A 20911-nucleotide genomic window follows, 5' to 3' on the forward strand; every position below is an offset into this window, starting at 1 on the left:
TGTTTCCACATTTATTTATTGTAAATCACAGATTCTAACTATTATCCTGACGCTTTAAATCAACTATAACAAAGACGCTCTTTGAAAAGCACATGTGCTTTATTATAAATTACATAACATAACAAGCGTCTCAAAACCATAAATGGGTCTATCGCACTAGAGAAACTATTGTGATAATCAAGTTGAAACGCCATAACTGAGGGATAATGGAGAATAACGTAAATAAACTAGCAGGGAGCAATTGGAACATCTGCCGTTTTTTTGCACCAAAACCGTTTAAGCGGAGGGGGGGGAGAGAGCACTGTTCCTAAGGCCCAATTTCCATTAGAGCCATGCCTGCATCAAAGGGTCGCTTAAAATAGTCATCGAAATATGAATGAGTTCCATCATATTTTTATCCAATACCTGTGTGTATCAAGTCTTGAGAAGTTGTACTTTTTGAAGTTTCATCAACTATACTAAAACATAAATAGTGTAACTAAGGCATTGGCAATTTGTTATGTTCTTATATATTACATTAACACTTTCAGTTTGCATTATTACCCGACATTAACTTTCTTGCTGTAGTTAAATGAGACCTATCCGAACATGGTTCAATTTTAAATAGTAAATAACTTGAAATAAGTCAATTAGACGCATACTTGTTTTATGATGTTTTTGTTATTTTTAAGTCCGTTTATAAATGACGGAAATATCTCAATTAAAAAAAAACGATAAATAAGTATCGTATTTATTATTTATAAAAGGATGTACACGATTGCACATTGACCGTGATTGTACAAAGTCGGTTATATAGAACTATTATATATATTTCGAGTAAAGAAGTTTATAGATTGACATAAACAACAACTTTTACTCTTTATATTCTGTTCGTTGTCTATGTTTTGCGACGGCGTTAGCATCTGATCCGTGGGCGGAGTTATTGCCTCCCAGGCGTAATGGTAATTTATGAGAACTTGATTGACACTTGGTTATTTTGATAACTTCAGATTGTTATATATATTTTTCTAGAAAATTATGGAGTGATACAACCAGTAAAACAACACGAAATTATTTATTTGATTCGAATTGTGTACCTATCCTACAATACACATGGTATGTCATGAGCTGTAATTGAAATCTCTCCATGTGATTTATAAATAATTCACAAGTAACCGTATTGAGCCTATTTTTCAGGATATATAAATGGAATAATTGTGTTGTTCCAGTAGAGGTGTCCCAATTCATTAACTTAAGTTATAAATATGTGTTGAAAACATGTTTATTCATCACAACTTTTTCTTCGGAACATCACCCTCTGAGAATAGTTAAAATTCTTCGGGTCTCAGGTGAGCGGCTATATGACCATGGTCAACTCGATATGGTTTGCAGTCAAAGGTATAAAAGGAACAAACTAATTCAAAACATAAACCATTGGATTTATCATTTCGTAGTACGTTTTGACGGCAGCTGTTTTATAAGAGTTAGGCGTAATGCTAGTCCGATCTGTTTGTGGAGGTTGAACATTTGTAAGTTTAGGATAAAAATGAAAAATTGTCAAGAGAAAATCACTTGCTATGTGTTTTGTGAGGAATTATGGGAAAGCGTGAAGTGAGGCTTACCATCAAACTGGTTTTTACCTCGAATGCTTTTCTTCAATCCTTCAAGGGCCATGACTTTTATAAAAAAATTAGTTGACATGTTCAAATCATTCTCGTGGTGAGCTTTTGTAATCACCTTTCTCCGTCGTTCGTTATCAATAATTTCCTTTTCAACAATCTAGACGCCAAATTTATAATCCACTTTTCATAAAATTTGATCAGAATACTTGCCCCAATAATAAATCGGCGAAGAGCGAAACTGGTTCAAGTGGGGTGTAAATCAAGGTCGTAACGCTTCTACATCTCATACGAAAAAGCTTGTGAACAATATGGAGGTAAGATTCATTTCCATATTTTGAAACATGGTCAGAACATTTTTCTCGATGATGTCTCTTTGAACTTGGGGAATTTGGGGTCAATTACTAAGTCATTAGGACAAATTTAAGAAAAAGATTGTGAGCACGTAAGAGGCCAGATTTATTGTCCAATCTTCATTAAATATGGTTAGCACATCAATCCTAGTGATCTCTTAAAAGAGTTTGAAACTTTGTCATTTGGGTTTATAATCTGTGTCATTTTGGTGAAAGCGACCGACCACTTAATAAGCCAAATATATTTACAAAACTTCATAATTGGACAAAATATTTTTCTGAATGATATATTCGAGTATTCGATTTTTCAAACGACCTGTATTAAATAAATGTGTATGAAATGAAACTCTATTATACTTTATTATTATACAAGCTGTTAAAACGTGTAATTTGATATTATACATATAGCACAGGCATCGACGCTCTTAAAGAATATACGAGCATAAGTCAGCGCCATGAACATCATGCATACAATGAGAATAACAATGTTTTTTGTCCCAAATATAATTTCTACATGTTATAATTAAGGATGCCATTAACAATTAATGTAAGAAACAACTAACAAATGAAATAATGCACACAAATCACAGTAATAATTATGTCATATGAAACTAAAACAATATCAAAATGAAACATTATTGCAGGATTTGAAGCGCAAGCTCAATGGTTCAAAGTGAAAACAACAAAGCTAGTTTTCTGGTGCTAAATACGTTTTTTTAATCTTTCCTATATACAAAGATAAAAAAAAACGATATGAACAGAAAAGTTGAGTACTATCGAAGGTGATTTATGAGTGTCGTGTAAGTACATTTCTCTATTGTTTCATATGTATGTATGCGTATTTACTAGTAAGAGAAACATGTAACTAATGCAACTAATGTCGTAATCGGTTGGGCGGGATCTTATTACTAATATGAAACCAGTAAACACTGAACTATATGAAATTGTAACTCTTGTAACATAACATTCATGTAATAATTTCAGGGTTTTTTTAACTGAAAGAAATATTAATACGTACAATTATGTACCAATGAAAGAGATTTCCAACAAAATCAGATTAGTTGAGCTGTTCCGCAATAATTGATTGTTGAGATATACTAAATCAAACCTTTAAACTAAAAAAGTACCCACATTTGCTTAGTCTGAAACACTCGCTAATGTCGGCAAAAAAATAAAACAGTTTTTGAAAGTACGAAAATTCACGCGCTGGTTATATTTTTTAATAGTACTGCCCTGTAGCAGCAATACTGGTTGAGCAACGCGCGAGACGACTTTATACCGTACTTGTTTGCTAAAAGGGGCCATAATCACGTTTGCGTAAAAAAGTATCCTTTGCGCATGTACATATACGCAAGTTAACATACAGTTAATTATTCATTTCACAGTTCTTCCCTCTAGAAGCAATTCTTTTTAATAATTCGAACATTTCCGATGCGAAAGATTACGTGCTGGATAATATGTTGTTGAAGTGTCAGCCTCTAGCAGACATACATGTAAAGCTACGCGACATAAGTAAACACATGTGATTTTGTTTGCCAAAAAGGGACCATAACTAATGTTGCGTCGATAATAATCGAACCGAATGATCGAAGGTTGCATGTTCAATGGGTGGTTGATATGTTTGCAATGTGTCTCCCCTTAAGTATCAATATTTGTTTTATTACGCAGGACACAACACACTATGACATATGGAAGGACGGGCGGATGAACGAACAGACGGATGTGCATACAATGACAAATCAGTATGCCCCCCTTCACCTCAAAAGATTAGGGCCATATACAGAAATACCACACGGGGTCAACAGCTAGTCAACAGCCGTCAAGAAAATGATTATAACAAAAACACATGTTATATTCAACAAACATTTTCGGGATCAAAAGCGTTCTGCTATTTAATGTTTACGACTAGCTTAATGTGGTGTAACACCATGAATAAATTTGATACATTATGATATATGCTTTTCAAACAAAGCGTTTGCAAAATAGGTACACAACATTATGATAATAACAGTGCATGTACTCGTCGAGTAAATGAAGTCAGTCCAAGGGCCCATTTCACTGCTGTGTTACTTCCTGAACGCCAGTCGTCTGTACAAGACTCATGTGGACCAAGGTGAAGCTATTGGGCAAATCAAGAAATGTAATGTCCAAACGGTTGTCTTGAAACTATAAAAGACAAAAAGTGGTTCAACTATAAATTGTGGTCATTAAACATTATCAAAAGTAATAAAAGTATAAATTGCAACGAATCTATATGCATAACGTTTGTTAATCGACATCGAATTATTATAGAAAAATAATAGCTCAATTCGAACAATGTATCTACACTAGTTCGCAGCTTTTGAATGAAAACTTTGTGTTTCTTTTCTGTGCCGATCTTTCTTATAACTATATTCGAACAAGGTATTCAATGACGTCTTTGATCGTAACAATCAACACATTTAAAGCTTGAATACAGGGCCTAAATAACGTCTTATGTGTTAAAACCATAAAATAACCTTTATGAAGGTTTTCCCAATGATCAGATTGCGATGAATGTTGACGAAAAAAATAATCAATACATATGGTTACTGTCACAATACGCTTTTTTTGTATAATGAATCGTTGCGCGTTTATAAATAAAGTGATCTATAACTGTAATGCTAAATCTACCATTAATTGCTATTTTTAACTGTACACGAATCCATTATGTATGCAGTAAAATAATTTTTTATTAATTCTTTAGGAAACACTTATTCATTTATGTACGTGCATTGTGAATGTTGTTGACTTGTGAACTGATTTATAAACACGAAGCAAATTTACCCGGGTTTCCTGTGTGTGATGAATAATCATATCCAGGGCGTGTAAGTATTCTTTTAAATATCCGCTAGTTTTATCCAGCTTCTCCACCATTGCTCTATATCTCACTAGATCTGACTTAGTCAAATGTTTGTCCTAAAACCCAGTATGAACTTTATAGTACGTGAATTTTAATTATCATAATGAATCATATAAAATTTTAACACCTTGAATATCTCTCATATGAAAATCAAACTACTACTAGTAAAACTATCCAATTTAAAATATTTTTTTTCAGTAAGTTGTGGTTTTTGACTGTTTAAGGGAGATGTATTACCAACAATGGAAATGGTATAGATCTATTTCATGTCTATACATTTGATACAATAAAAATTACGAAATTATAAAGATTATAGTTGTTACCGTCAGGCTGCATTTGTAAAGCGCTGTTCGATGCAGAGTCCTTATTTCTAGGACGTCCTTTAAGCATCGACCTACGGGTTTCCCCACGTTTATGTTGTACAATAGGCGGGCAGTGCATCTCAAAATCCGCTTTGAGGTCCATGCTAACATCAACTGTTCGAGAGTTTCAATTTCTTGAATATGTTTGGTTCTCGGTCCAGTATATATTTCGATGCTGATTATGTCAGCAAACTTAGACTTCAGATACTGGCTGCTTTGATCTATGCCAAGCACGTGTCCTGGAAAAACAAAAAAGTCACACACAATTTATTCACTTGCAATACTTGTGTTATTTACATCTATATATATTGGGTATTTATATTGTTAATAATATGTACGGTTAGTAATAACATCCAGATTTTCTAAAACTTTGAGCTGATAAAAGACATATTACACATAAACTTAAAATATCATCTTCAGTTAACATTTACCTGCTATATCTTGTAACCATTCTTTGATTTTTCTATCATTAGATTATCGCGTTAAAAAAAATAAATAAATACTTTTTATAGATTTTCTACATGGGTTAGTATTTAAAGATATTTTTAATTAATCCGACACTCGAGACAACCCGGAAATTTTCATAAGTATATGACTTATGACATTCGTATTTTTAATAATATACTTCAAATGTAAAATTTGATGAAATTTCGTTTGCAGACATAGGACTTTACTACGTGGCCTTTTCAATAGATTCGAAAAAGGCCATTTAGCAATTTCCTATATCTTAATACTATTTCGTCAAATTTGCGAAATGCAAACAGTAGCGGTGTATCTCACTATTTAAAATATTACGTCCTTTAACGTATTATTCATGTTTGGTAATAACCTTTGGAGCATCAAAGGCAAACCAAAAACCAAAACATCTCCTATAATTCAGGCACGTATTTGAAGATTATACTTTATAAAAAGACATTTTACGAAGACATACTCACGCATAACTTCTTCAGCTAGTATCAGTTTGAGTTCGTTCAATTCTCTGAAATCTCTCGGATGCACAGTTTTTTCTAGTAACTTATCATGCCACTCTAATTTGAATGTAAATTTTACTTCAAAGTTATAATTATACGCTAAGACAGTGTCACACAAACTTATGTCCTGTGTATTTAGATGAGGCATACGCATATCTAAATAACCTCTTTGATCATGCTCGTTCAGATATTTCCACAAATCATCCAGAGTGATAAAATCTCCATGAAGATGTTTGCTGCATGCACAATCTTTATAAATGCATATACCACCGTTAGCAGTTGCCGTAAAGGCTTGAAGAACAAGCTGCAAACACGGACTTCCCTTGTTTTGGAAAGCATTTACCCTTTCCGTCCGCGCCGTTGGATTGAATTGAATAAGCTTTAGAGGACTTTCTAATTTCAATGGTTCAGGGAAACAACAGTCAAAAAAGGCAATCACTTTGTTGAACTGCGGCTTGTCTCTTTTCCATGTGTTCAATTTGTCATTTAACCGTGCTAGCGGAAAGTATTCATTAGGGCCAATGTGTAGACTGTTGTCATCTTCCTGTCCTAAGTCATCGTGTGGCCCTTTGTGCCCTGAGTACACAAACAATAATGTTGTTATATCCATCGCTCGAAGCTTCTCAAAAGCAATATCTATCTGCCCAGTGGCGCATGTTCCATTTTCTGTATCAGGAACAACAGTGATGATATTGTATTGGCTGCAAAAATCCAAAGGAATACATAAGATCTAACAGCAAAGCTGTGGAACCAATTCGAACTGGAAATGATATGTGTACAAATACATCGTTAATTAATCAATTACAAATGAAGAAGTACTTATTTGTGTAATATATTATCAGCAATAAAATATTTACAACAAGGCGCTTATAAATGCTTTTGCAAGTTAAGTCATTAAATCATCGTACTAGTAGCATTATACATTTCCTGACAGTGGATATACGAAAATTCGCATACAATAATATTTTCGATTTTTCATACCAAATGTTTATGTTTTAATGGGATGAAATCGAAATGGAAGCTGATTTTTCCTTTTTAGTATCAATTAGTTAATAAATGCATCACGTTTTGTTTGATGGCTTGTAAATAATAAAGTAATAGCACGTGTTAGAAAATATAAATATATTAAGCTCTTGCAAGAACACAATGAGTGAAAAAAGTATTAAGAACATGTTAAGCACTAGATGCATGTTTGGGAGTTAGGTGTTTGTTCTTCCTTCGAATACCATTTCTACAAATGCATATCAACCACGCAATTAATAAGAAATAAACGGTGATATATAAATTTAACAGAAACCTAATACTCATTGCTGGAAGAACCGTCGAGGTAATGACTTCTTTAAATCGATTGATGTCTTCAATAAACAATCTTCCATTTCTTGTATCAAAGCCAGCTAGAAGCAAGGCTCCCCATTTTGCATCTAAGAAAAAACTAATCGCGTTAAACAAAAACGAAAGACCAATGTGTATTTTTAATAAGTTCAGTTATAAGAGGTTTGCGATTAAACTGATAAGTTTGGCAAACATATTAATATACTGATACGTATTCGCAAGAAAAAGATGTGTTAACAAATAATTACATTCTATCTAAATTTGAAGTCGATTAAGCATACTGATTCATCGCAAACATGTTTACATTTGCGTTCAAAAAGTGAAAAACAAAAACTGTGAACATACGATCTATATATAGCCGAAACATTAACACACACGTATCGTTATCTTCCATACCGAAATAAAGAAACTCCCGAAATAAAAATGTGACAATATGAGCGAAATAAAACATACATGTATTGTTGTGAATGGAAACATAGGAAAATCATACTTATAACCGGTTCAATGGTTTGCCCACACGTGTGACACTTGACTGGGTTGATGTAAGAGTTCCTCATACAGGAGCAGCACGTGCGGATCTTACGTGCGCAACTTGCCTGAGACTCGCGTGTTAAATCATGTCCATCAAAACTAACTGTAATAAAATCATTAGCTATTCTATCTTAAAGTAAAGTTATGCCAAAACGGAAAACGTTCTCATTTTTAAAAACAAAACAATTTAAAACTAAACAGCTGTATTTAAATCACACGTACCTTTTAAGTGTTTATTCACCAAGCATATTTCACAGCGATCGCCATCTGTTGCGTCCCAAAGAGATTTGTTCCTAAGCATGGCCTTAAAAATACATCCACTGATTATTGTGGTTACCGAAGAAGAAATTTACATGTATTAGTTTAATTTATTTATAGGTGTTATTAATTTCGTAGATGCAAAACAACAACATCAAACTAATCAATTCCACCGACTGCAAAAAGACAGATTTACTCAAAATAATTGGAAAAACTGACAAACCAATAAACATCCATAAAAATCATACATACAACCAGACATAAGTACATATGTTTTGTAGTAGGGACTACGGAACAGGAATTTGAAACAACGAGTGTTCATTATTGAACTCTGAATGCACAGTATGATGCTAATATTAGAAACATCCGCAAGTTTGTTAAAACACGCACCTTGAATTTAGATGTGATGCTCTTTAAATCAATTGTTTCAAGATTTTCGTTTACGCTTTTCGTGCAAAGGACAGATATTTCAGCAATTTCATCAACGGCCTCGTCAATATCGATATTATTCCAAACACTTTCCTACAAAAAAACGACCCGCCAGCAATAACCAACCATTAACGCATATACAACTAAACGACATTTGAAAATCAGAAGAATTTACACGAATGCTTATTTAAGAATTTTTTTATGCGGCTGCATTGTTTATATATATGCAACAATAGCCATGTGTGCATGTTTTGAACAATAATTAAATATTAAAAACGTATATATTAAAACAACATGTAGCGTAAAATATTCACATAGAACTAAACACATTATACAATAAATTATAAGAACAACTCTTATTTAAGAGATTTACACTTTCCAAATAGTGTTTATTTTCCAGTCGAAAATGTATTGACGTATTTTAGAAATAGTTATTAAAATAATTTAAAACTAATACAAGTACCCAAGTTTTTCAGTAAATTCATTTCAAAATTATGAAAAGCCGAGTACAAGTCCCTTTTAGTTTATGAAGTCGTACACAATTTACCTGTTTTTTTCTTAATATTAAACTCTTGTGCCAATTTCGAAAGTCAACCCCCTCTTCCTTTTCAGATGGTTCAAGACCTGTCAACAACTCGCGCAAAACTGAAGGTAATCATATTAACATCCATTTATTATATCATATAAATTGATCCTCGCAATTTAGCATTATTAAATACTTATACTTATTACGAACATTGAATGATGACTGTGGGTGACAATTTATTAACAAAGTGATGTATTTAAAAACATTGTTTCTCCTTTATTTACGTTATCCCTTCATGTATAAATACGAGCATTCGTTCAAAGGCAATAACAGTCGATCAAGTCGACTTAATAAATATATATTTTCATACAAAATTTATTTAAGATTTAAGTTATTATGCATGTTTATGCTTGAATCATTAATGCTACTTACCTACTCCGAAGTTGTGAAAGTCATGTTGTTTTGTTAGTAAATTATGTCTAACAGTCGGAAAGTACCCAGGTGTTCCAACAGGTAAGGCTGTCAACAACAACTTTTCATCGCCTTCTTTCAACTCTCGTGCCAGGCCAAAATCAATCAATCTAGCGTTGAATTTGGCATCCAAAACAACGTTCTTTGATTTAATATCCATGTGTAATATTGTTCCCCTGCATAAATTAATGAACATATTTGTTTTTGCCATAATTCACAAGCAAAAGGAGCAAAAGACACTCATAAGTTTGTGCGTGATTAAATTTTCAAATAACATTGACACTGTAGTCAACAAGTTATTGACCCCACATACCTGAGTATTCAATATGTCATGATTTCTTTGTCATTGATCCCTAATGAACTAGTTACAAACTCAAAAACAATGCGATGGTGTTATGTCCTTATAATAATCAATAAATGTGCATTCTTGAGTGTCTTACGCTTACCCTTAGCCACTTAAAAAAGTGACACAGTGTTCGATCCACATGACATAGTTGCAAAATCTTAGAAGATATCATTTGGAAAGATGTTCCGAGTACGCTTAATAAAGTTTGAAAAAAGTGACCTATGTGACCTCTATAAGGTCAGCCTTTTTATAGTTATAAACCGGATAAATTGGATTGACCGTTCCAAAGCGTTTGATGGTATTTACTGTGTTCTGTCGTACAGGCATTTTGGTCACTTGCTTTTAAGCATGTGTAATCGCAGCACATGATCGTATCAAGTGCCATGATGAGTAAGCGAATTATATACCCTCTAGGTTGGTCATGAACATGTGCGCTAAGTTCAACCTAGTTCATGATTCCACATGAACGAATTCGAAGATATGATTGCGGCAAATTGTTTGACCAACCAACCTATTCAGTTTTAGCTGTAGCTGTGGCTTATTGAGTCTTAACAAGCTTCTTTTTCTATTTATCGGTTTGACCATGTTTTTTTAAAGAATGTGTCTCGGTTTTTCGCTCTGCTTAGAGATCACTTGGAAAATCGACTCCCAAATTGTTATGCATATTGAGGAAGAAATTTGACCTGCAAATTGTAAATGAACGAGGTACATGTTAACGATGCATGAGCCACGATGTCGAGGGACAAAGACAACATTCAAAAGCTTACTATAAGCACGTTGTGCTTAGGTGAGCTTATACAAAAAGGTAAATTTATGCCATGCGTCATGTAAATATAAAGGATAAAAACTAAAAATGACCAACCTGAATTTATTGCCGGTGTGCATAAAGTCTATTCCACAAGCAATCTGGTACATGATCTTTATCCGGATTTCCCAATTTAGTTTAACAGCAGACGAATATAGTCTGTCATGTGCGATAGCTTCGAACAGATCTCCATTCTCAAGATAAGGCGAAATAAAGTAGTATTTCCTGAAACAACGCATTTAATTACAATATTAATTATATTGAAAACAAGACGAGTGCACTCACGACACGGATGCTCCCACCACATTCAATATTTCTGTTAACACTCTGTTTTTGTTTCAAAAAAGTTGTTTATGGCCTTTTTATATATATGCTTGACGTTGACAGTTGAGGTAATGAGACGCGGGGAAGGGGGTACACACTACAATCCGTCATCTCCGTGTCGTAATATGCGGCCTGTTATGATAGCATGATGAATGGCAAAGTTAAAGCCAGGTTAAGATGTTTAAGGCCGAGTTCGATCTTTAATCAATGAGTTTTACCTTGAACTCTGAAGTAGAGAGACAGACAGGTATTCCACAAAATAGCACGATGAATGACAAAGTTACAATCCTACCAAGCTGTTCTATGGCCAAGTTTGACAAGAGAGAAGTGTGACCATGACGTTCGAGGAAAGGAGTAAAGTGTTACATGCGACTAGTGGTCTTAGGGGTGATTGCATGTGCCAAGTTATATAATTTATCAATATTTAGCAAATGCATGGCTGAGAAAGTATTTGTTGAGCTGTTATATGGCCAATTTACATTTGAACACTACGTATGAACTTGACCTTTTAGCAAAGAAAATGCTCGAGTTCACCCAAAATTTCGTCTTCAAATGGTTGAAATTAGTGACAAATTATTTTACATTCCATCAATATACGGCACAATTATAACTAAGGGAGGGCGTTTTGCACAAACGTGGACCTAGAGACAGTCAAAATGTGCCACTGCCATATGCCACATTCTTCGAAGTGAGGCATAACAAACTGAATGACATATGCACACCTTTTTTACATCAATGATTATGCAATAGTTTGCTCGAATATATTAATTGTAAGACGTGGTTTGGAATTGTACAAGAGTATTGTGAGGAATTTATTTAAAGTTTGACGAACACAATCAGTTGTTTTTTAAAGTAAAGAAGGCTATGCCTCTTTGTAATACAATGACTTAGACCCAGATCTGTGTATGAAATGATGCCTCTCAAACGTTAACGAGAGCAGACGGAGAAAGACAATAGTAACAAGGCAGCGACAGTGATGTAAATATATGAACAATAAAAGCTACAAAAATATTATCAGGAGAATAATTCGTATTAACATCCGCAAGTCTAAAAGTTTATGGCTATCTATATAACCTAAAGAGTGTGCAAAACCATAATGTATGCCTCTATGAATAAATGCGTGTATTGTTGTACTCCCACCCCGCGTCCATGTTTCACTGCCTTCTTAATGTTAAGGTTGTATTTTTCGTATTTAAACATGTATCGTTGATAAACACAAATACATAGTTGTACAGACTTTGCTATATTAAGTGTTGGTTTCACTGTCCGTCATCTGACCTTTTACTTACTATTACATAATACGTCGCGCATTATATTCCCTTTTGACCCGCATATTAATTTGATTATACCGTATTCATATTTTATATAATATCTATATATTATAGTTCTTTAGTAGGAAGACAGGGTAGACTAGGACAAATATAGAGACGGATATAAGAATATATCAAGGATAAATCTGATCTGCATATCAAATTTTATGGTAGTATTTTACGCACTTTTTCATAAATACATAATGATTTTTTTCTACTGATATTTATAGTTAAATGACAGATGAGGTATGGTGGACAATAAAAGAATACAACGTTGTTCCTCAAGCGCGCAACGCTCCAGATGACGTCATAATTTGAATAAACATATACGATACAGCTTATGTTCACTATATAAAAAGTACTCATTGTTTAAAGATGAAAGGTGAAATGTGATTGATAACTAGTTAAGGAACTTGCTCATTATGATGATCGTCATGATATGCCAGAAGAGGAACAATAGCAAAATGCATCAGCCGTGCTGCAATCTTTTCCTGCAAAAAAGAACAATGACATTTACATCACAATATTCAATAAGCCTATATACATGTTATAGAGACAATTCTTCAGTAGAGAAAAAAAAACATATGCAATATACATAAGTTTGCAATTATAAAATATCAAGCGAGAATAATCTTTAAAACTTCAGACAAAGCGAAACTGACATTTACTAGTGCATGAGATCATTTAAATTCAGTCTAAAAGTGTTTTAAATGTTTACATGATTTATGGTATGTATTCATTGTCTTTGATTTAATATCATCGGAATTTAGTTCTTTATAAAGAGTATATATGTGAGATGCACGATATGCAACCGGTGCTCTATATTAGGGTGCACAGACTTTTGAAAAACTTTCTTGTACTGTTAAAACATATTATGAGTCTTGAAAGTGACAAAATATACGAAAATAGAAATTTCACTTTTCATTTAATTAAAATCACAATATGTGATCGATATGAACAAAAGAATAATATAGGCGGCGCAACTTCAAGAAGAACTGTATGATTAGATAATGAGGAAAGCAACTTACATTTGTTACAGATCCTAATTTTTGTGACAAATTCCCATCTTTCTGTTTCGCATTGATTTCTTTGAGGACGACTCTCAAATTGAATCCGGGAACTTGATCGTTAGCTTTAAAATAAAAAAAAGTGTTTAGGTAATAACAAAGACGTTACTTGGCGTAAGTCCGTTGGGCACGGATAACCCCATATTCTACCTTTGTCTTAAAAATCCACTAATGTTGAAGAAAGTTCGTAAAATTGCATAATCGCAGCAGCAATACGTTTTGAAATACACGTGTCACAAGCTAAAAGTAGAGTTCGTCACAATAGTGATGTAGAATACCAACTAACGCCCCATGTTGTAGTATATGACAAGAGTTTTACCCAATGGCCGTGGCCATTTTTACCACAGGGGCACAGTATATGGAGGATCACTTCAAATTGTTTTATGCCAAATACTAACCAGCGGTTTTTAAAGAAGATAAATGTTTTTTATTTATACGTAAGATAATACAATTCCCCATGCACAACCTGATATCATAAGAAATATGCCGCAATAGTCAATTTTTCACGTTGATAAGAGAAGGAAAACGCCTTCGACTAAGTTTGTAATAACAGACATACAGACCGACGGACTGTGGGACACACAGACGGACAGGACATACAGACGTTAACATGTCCGTGGTGATTCCAGTTTTACCCCGTTTTACTTCGTTCGCAAGTTCACATGCATGTTAATAAAGTGTGTCATATGATTTGTAGTCATGCTTTCTGAGTTTCGCACGACACACACATCAAACGGACGGACGGAAAGACGGACAAAATGGTGGACAGAAGAACATCTCTACCCCCCTGACAGTAAGAGTCATGATACACTCAGTCATAATTCCAAAAAGGTTTAAAAATGGATAAGAATAGATATATCTAAACCATATCATATGCACATGAAGTTAACAATTAACTTGATAAAAGTCACTTCTAATTCGTGCATGGGCACTGCAAACTTGCGCAGTTAAAAAACATAATACATACATATGTAGACAGTGCCGAATCCGCCCCGATGTCCTTGTTCACTGACACCCGGACTCTTCAACTCTTCCACCATCTCCTTGGTCAGCTCAATAAGTCTCCCGTTATGGAGGTCTTTGGTTATGGTTTGGACAAATTCTTGGTCACGACGTATACCATACAAAGCACTTCTTTGCAACGCTGGTTCAGGTGGTATTGTTTGATCGTCAGTTTCCATCCTGAGTTATAATCAGACATTTTAAACAACATCATTGTAAACTATATAGTTTACTTATATATATTGAATTAAGTGTTGATTGTACTCTTAAACAAAACAACATACGCAACGCAAGCACAACTATGTATGCATTACAGTTTCATTATTGTGTTAGATTATTAAACAAAAAGTTCGTTTTTAACGGAATATACAAAATGATACGAACATAATGTACAATTGTAAAAAAAAACTCGTACTTACATACCAAAAGCAGTACTGAGACACATATTTGAATAGCAAATAAAAAGCATACACAAGCAGCATATATTTATTTTGTTTCTTAAATAGTAATGCTCTTTAATTAAATCTGCGATGTTATGTGTTCTTTGATTTTTGTAACGCATACACAATTAAACCAATCAATTCAACGCCTTTTCGTACAAACCTTTCATACAATGTGAACTCATTATTTCGTCTACTTGATCTTTCATTCTGTAGCTCAGTATATCTTGTCATCTCAGATATTATTTCAACTTCTTTTAACTCGAGCTCTATTACTAATTGGTCATGATTTGTTGCTCGAAGACATTTCTTGAACTCGAAGTACGCTCCGTTGCCACCTTGACTAATTTTATTCACAAGGAGGCGACATTTCATCGGCAGTGTGATCAAATTCTGAAAATTATTACACATGTATATACACCCTGACAAAACTAATGATGAATGGAGTCGCGGATAGTCTTCTTTAACTATCATCAACTTGTTTGTGCAATATTTACGGTAATCGGGCCGTGTGATTGGTTTTGCCGAACAGTAGAAACATCAGTTAAAAAGCTTTAAATATACATATACCATAATACCATAAAAGCAGAGAGTGTTGTCCCTGATTAGCCAAAGAGGACCTCACAGGCTGATCTTGGACGATACTTAACGCACATGCTTACCATTAGGTCCTCATATTCTCCTTGTGGCAGAAATTCAGAATTCCTGAGTCCGTTCAGCACAACATCTGGGTCCATCTCAGCAACAACCTTCTTGTGAGCCCTGTTCAGAGCTCGACGACACATGTCATCGTCTAACAGGTGGCCGTCGACAATACAGAAGTAGATGTAATAATATTCTTCGATAACGTAGACCGACATGTAAACATACTAACATACAGACTTACTGATTAGATCTGTTGAGTTCCCAAAAGCAAGCATCAATCTACATGCTATTAAGATCGAACACCTCTACAGTGTCTCGTGGAATGGAAATGGAACCATGATTGAAATGGACATTTATACATTTATTCAAAATGTTACCATAAGACATGGTTATGAGGAAGTACATTAAATGTGCGGTGTTGATGGTGACGGTGGTAGAAGAAGAGGAACAAAAAAGTTTTAGCAGACACTTATTCCCCGACAAATCATGTTATGACACAGACAAAGCGACATTATATTTTACCGTAGACGAAAATACATTTTTGCTTTAATGCAGCCAAAAACAAAAATGGTCGCAGCCTCAAATCCATTCTTAACAAACTTCTACAAATTAATGTTATTAAACTTTGAAAGTTTGACCGAGATCCACCCAGTAGTTAAAAGGGACACAATACAAGCTTTGCTACGTATGTAATGACGGACGTAGGTAGGGACGGAGGGACAAGTTCATTTCTTTATTCCCCCCTCACACTACGTAGGGATACAAATACGTTCGTTGTCTCGTACTTAAATGGTCATAGTAGCGGTTGACGAAGTAATATACTAGTAGACGTAAGTGTACTTGTAGTCGTAGTGGAAGTAGTAACAGTAGTATTAGTAGAATTACTATTTGATTATGGTGTCGCATATGATGTTGTTGTTTTGTTGTTTGTATTGTTGCTATTGTAGAAAAATTAGAAATAATAGCAGTAGTAATAATAGAAGTATTAGTTGTAGTAGAAGTATTATTAAGAGAAGTAGTAGAGCTAGTGGTAGCATAAACAGCCGTAGTTGTAAAAGTAGTAGAAGTTATAGTAGCTGTAGTATTTGTAGTAGTAGTAGTAGTAGTAGTAGTAGTAGTAGTAGTAGTAGTAGTAGTAGTAGTAGTAGTAGTAGTAGTAGTAGTAGTAGTAGTAGTAGTATAAAAGTAGAAGTAGAAGTGGTAATAGTAGTAGTAGTAGAAGTAGTAATAGGAGAAGCTGTAGTAGTAGAAGTATTAGTAGTAGTAGCAACAGAAGTAGTAAAAGTAGTAGAAGTAGTAGAAGTAGTAGTAGTAGCAGTAGAAGTAGTAGTAGTAGTAGTAGTAGTAGTAGTAGTAGTAGTAGTAGTAGTAGTAGTAGTAGTAGTAGTAGTAGTAGTAGTGTAGTAGTAGTAGTAGTAGTAGTAGTAGTAGTAGTAGTAGTAGTAGTAGTAGTAGTAGCTAGTAGTCGTAGTAGAAATAGTAGTAGTAATAGTAGTAGAAGTCAGTCGAGTAGTAGTAGTCGTAGTAGTCGTAGTAGTAGTAGAGTCGAAGCCGTAGTCGTCGTAGTAGTTAGTTGTAGTAGTGTAGTAGTAGAAGTAGTAGATGTAATAGTCGTAGTAGTCGAAGTAGTAGTCGTCGAAGTCTAGTAGTAGTAGTTAGTAAGTAGTAGTAGTTAGTAGTAGTAGGTAGTAGTAAGTAGTAGACGTAGTAGTAGTTAGTATAGTAGTAGTGTAGTAGTAGTAGTAGTAAGCTAGTAGTAGCAGCAGTAGTAGTAGTAGTAGTAGTAGGTGTAGTAGTAGTCATAGTAGTAGAAGTAGTAGAAGTAGTTGTAGTAGTAGTAGTAGATGTAGTAGTAGTAGAAGAAGTAGTAATAGTAGTAGTAGTAGTAGTAGTAGTAGTAGTAGTTAGTCGTAGTAGTAGTAGTAGTAGTAGTATAGTAGTAGTAGTAGTAGTAGTAGAAGTTAGTAGTAGTAGTAGTAGTAGTAGTAGTAAGTAGTAGTAGTAGTAGTAGTAGTAGTAGTAGTAGTAGTAGTAGGTGTAGTAGTAGTAGTAGTAGGTGCAGTAGGTGTAGTAGTAGTAGTAGTAGTAGTAGTAGTAGTAGTAGTAGTAGTAGTAGTAGTAGTAGTAGTAGTAGTAGTAGTAGTAGAAGTAGTAGTAGTAGTAGTAGTAGTAGTAGTAGTAGTAGTAGTAGTAGTAGTAGTTGTTGTAGTAGTAGTAGTAGTAGTTGTAGTAGTAGTAGTAGAAGAAGTAGTAGTAGTTGTTGTAGTAGTAGTAGTAGTAGTAGTAGTAGTAGTAGTAGTAGTTGAAGTAGTAGCAGTAGTAGTAGTAGTTGTTTGTAGTAGTAGTAGTAGTAGTAGTAGTAGTAGTAGTAGTAGTAGTAGTAGTAGTTGAAGTAGTAGCAGTAGTAAGTAGTAGTAGTAGTAGGTGCAGTAGGTGTAGTAGTAGTAGTAGTAGTAGTAGAAGTAGTAGTAGTAGTAGTAGTACTAGTAGTAGTAGTAGTAGTAGTAGTAGTAGTAGTTGTTGTAGTAGTAGTAGTAGTAGTAGTAGTAGTAGTAGTAGTAGTAGTAGTAGTAGTAGTAGTAGTAGTTGTAGTAGGTGTAGTAGTAGTAGTAGTAGTAGGTGCAGTAGGTGTAGTAGTAGTAGTAGTAGTAGTAGTAGTAGTAGTAGTAGTAGTAGTAGTAGTAGTAGTAGTAGTAGTAGTAGAAGTAGTAATAGTAGTAGTAGTAGTAGTAGTAGTAGTAGTAGTAGTAGTAGTAGTAGTAGTAGTAGTAGTAGTAGTAGTAGGAGTAGTAGTAGTTGTAGTAGTAGTAGTAGTAGTAAAAGTAGTAGTAGTAGTAGAAGTAGTAGTAGTAGTAGTAGTAGAAGTAGTAGTAGTAGTAGTAGAAGTAGTAGTAGTAGTAGTAGTAGTAGTAGTAGTAGTAGTAGTAGTAGTAGTAGTTGTTGTAGTAGTATGTAATAGTAGTAGTAGTAGAAGTAGAAGTAGTAGTAGTAGTAATAGTAGAAGTAGTAGTAGGTGCAGTAGTAGTAGTTGTTGTTGTTGGTGAGTAGTAGTTGTAGTATAAAAAGTAGTTGTAGTAGAAGTAGTTGCTGTTGATGTTGTTGTTGAAATAAAACAATGTATCAACATTTGTCTACTCACCGAGTCTCTGCGGATTAATGTCCTCGTTAACTGTGGCCATTGTTTAACTATGAGGTGTCACATCCTAATTCTAAAATTATCTGAGATAAATAAAGGAAACCCAGTTAGTGTTTTCATTTTATGATACAAGAAAGTATTTAAAATATTCATTTAAATTGTGCAATATTAACATTAAGCGAGTTATATGTGTATAGTCTGATGACATAAAAGACACACAACATAAACCAACTATACGACTGTATTACAAATAGCAATCATATATCTATATGAGCATTCAAACAATTACGATATTTAATGCATAATTACGCCTTAAACTTTAAATGTACCCTTTGTGCGATCTATCGCACATTTAACACACAAGATAGGTTAGTTTTTGCATTGAACTAGAACACAGTTGTGGTATTTTATATTTGAATACTTAAAGTGATATTATGGGCATTTTTCACTGTTGAATTGAGCTGAAAAGAATAACAGGTCAAAAGAGTAAGTTAAAATGTGGTTACTGACCAATTATCTGCAACTCATCTTGCTACCAGTTGTTTATAAAAATATATATTATATTAGATATTTTACGTGACCCACCCAGTCCTGTAAGCCGAAATGATCCGTAAAACAACATGGTGTCTTTGTGTCGTATAAACGAATCTGCATTAAAACTAAATTTAGGTTCACATTGTACATGCGTGATCAGCTGTCAAACGAAAGGACGGTTGCTATTCAAATGCATTATTTTTCTCTTTCCGGGATATTGTTTTAGTATTTTGATGCTGCATAAACAAATATAAGTGTATATGAAGTGAAAACACCAAAAATAAACAACGGTTGCGATAGACACCAATTAACTGTTAGGTGCCCATAATATCACTTTAAACCACAATAATTCAGCCAATAACGTGTGCATATATTCTAAAATCGTATTAATTCCTGGTTAGTCAAACGTACTGCAATTGTAAACCGTCATTTCCGATTTCTAGATTTTAAATACAATGCGGCATTGTATTGTTCTCATGCCCCGTCCATGATCGAAAGCACAAAATATTCCGTATTAATTTTCTTCACTGCATTATGCGCTATAGGAAAACGAAAGTACTATTGAAATTTATTCATTAGCACTGACTGGATCGTATTACCTCTGATTGTACTAACATACCCCTGTATATTTTTATGAATCAGCCATCACACATATTATCCGAAAAATCTCACCGTTTAATAACACGACCTTTTATTGCGCGCCCAAATTAACCTTAACATGGACACTGTGTAAGTGTAGAACTATTTAAAAAGTTATATTCCGTTACACTAAATATATTGGTTTCCCAACAAAACTAGATAATGGAACACAAATAACTAATGGAAAAACCACAGGAGTTTAGTCTTTATACTATATATGGGTATTTTTTTATTTAGCCATTAGCTTAGCTTTATGGATAGAATTCCATACTCCTGTGGGAAAAAACGAATAACTGACCTGATATTGTGCAGAAAACCCACGAAATACGTTTCACGAAATAACACGTATGGTTATCGGAACCTGAAACGATTTAATATGAGCCTCACTCTGGGAAAAGGGGGGCTTAATGCATGTGCGTACAGTGTCGCCTTATATAAGCCTGCAGGGCTAAAAAAACCTTCTTTGAAGAAGCCGAATATCGGCCGCTTCCCAAACCAAAGTAACCACTTTTTTTCCCCTAATTTGACCAAATTTTTCCCCAATACTGGAAAAATTCCCCACCAATAATAATATTTAAACTTCGTAAAAAACTGAGCATTGTTTATGTGTCGGGCCTTCTATTAGGCTTGAAAAACCCAGAGCCGTAATCAAAGTACTGAAAGTACTGGTTTGACGATGCTTTTGAAGAGGATTGATATATAGAGGATATTTGTTGGATTCGGTGGAATATCGATTTTCCCAGAAAAAACAGCGAAAAATATCAATATCGTTTTCGTTCTTGAACACTGAACTCCCTTCAATGAGATTTATTTACCTAAATATCTCATATTTGAACTTACAATTCTTTTGGGAGTAATGGTCCAGACAAATGGATAAAACAGCAACAATATTCTAACCCATTATTTTTCGAAGAACATAATTGAGAATTTGTGCTAGCCCCGAATCACAGT

General features: G+C 34.1%; 1 protein-coding gene across 3 annotated transcripts; it reads right to left on the minus strand.

The window, feature by feature from the left end:
- Positions 1 to 2292: 2292 nt before the first annotated feature.
- Positions 2293 to 20365, minus strand: LOC127855784 (uncharacterized). 3 transcript variants are annotated; one of them, XM_052391592.1, is made up of 18 exons: positions 20259 to 20365; positions 18791 to 18870; positions 15669 to 15799; positions 15170 to 15399; positions 14532 to 14746; positions 13526 to 13629; positions 12915 to 12988; positions 10921 to 11088; positions 9674 to 9888; positions 9263 to 9360; positions 8677 to 8808; positions 8251 to 8332; positions 7988 to 8131; positions 7463 to 7586; positions 6130 to 6866; positions 5156 to 5433; positions 4757 to 4888; positions 2293 to 4117 (listed from the first exon to the last, which is right to left on the minus strand). In XM_052391592.1, the coding sequence occupies exons 2-18, from the start codon at positions 18828 to 18830 to the stop codon at positions 4007 to 4009; spliced, it is 3015 nt and encodes a 1004-aa protein (XP_052247552.1). In that variant the 5' UTR covers positions 18831 to 18870; positions 20259 to 20365; the 3' UTR covers positions 2293 to 4006. The 3 variants fall into 3 exon arrangements, with proteins under 3 accessions (XP_052247552.1, XP_052247551.1, XP_052247553.1); XM_052391591.1 differs by lacking the exon at positions 20259 to 20365 and adding an exon at positions 19994 to 20121; XM_052391593.1 differs by lacking the exons at positions 6130 to 6866; positions 7463 to 7586; positions 20259 to 20365 and adding an exon at positions 19994 to 20121.
- Positions 20366 to 20911: the final 546 nt, after the last annotated feature.

The sequence above is a fragment of the Dreissena polymorpha genome, chromosome 13, assembly GCF_020536995.1.
Source record: "Dreissena polymorpha isolate Duluth1 chromosome 13, UMN_Dpol_1.0, whole genome shotgun sequence".
NCBI lineage: Eukaryota > Metazoa > Mollusca > Bivalvia > Myida > Dreissenidae > Dreissena > Dreissena polymorpha.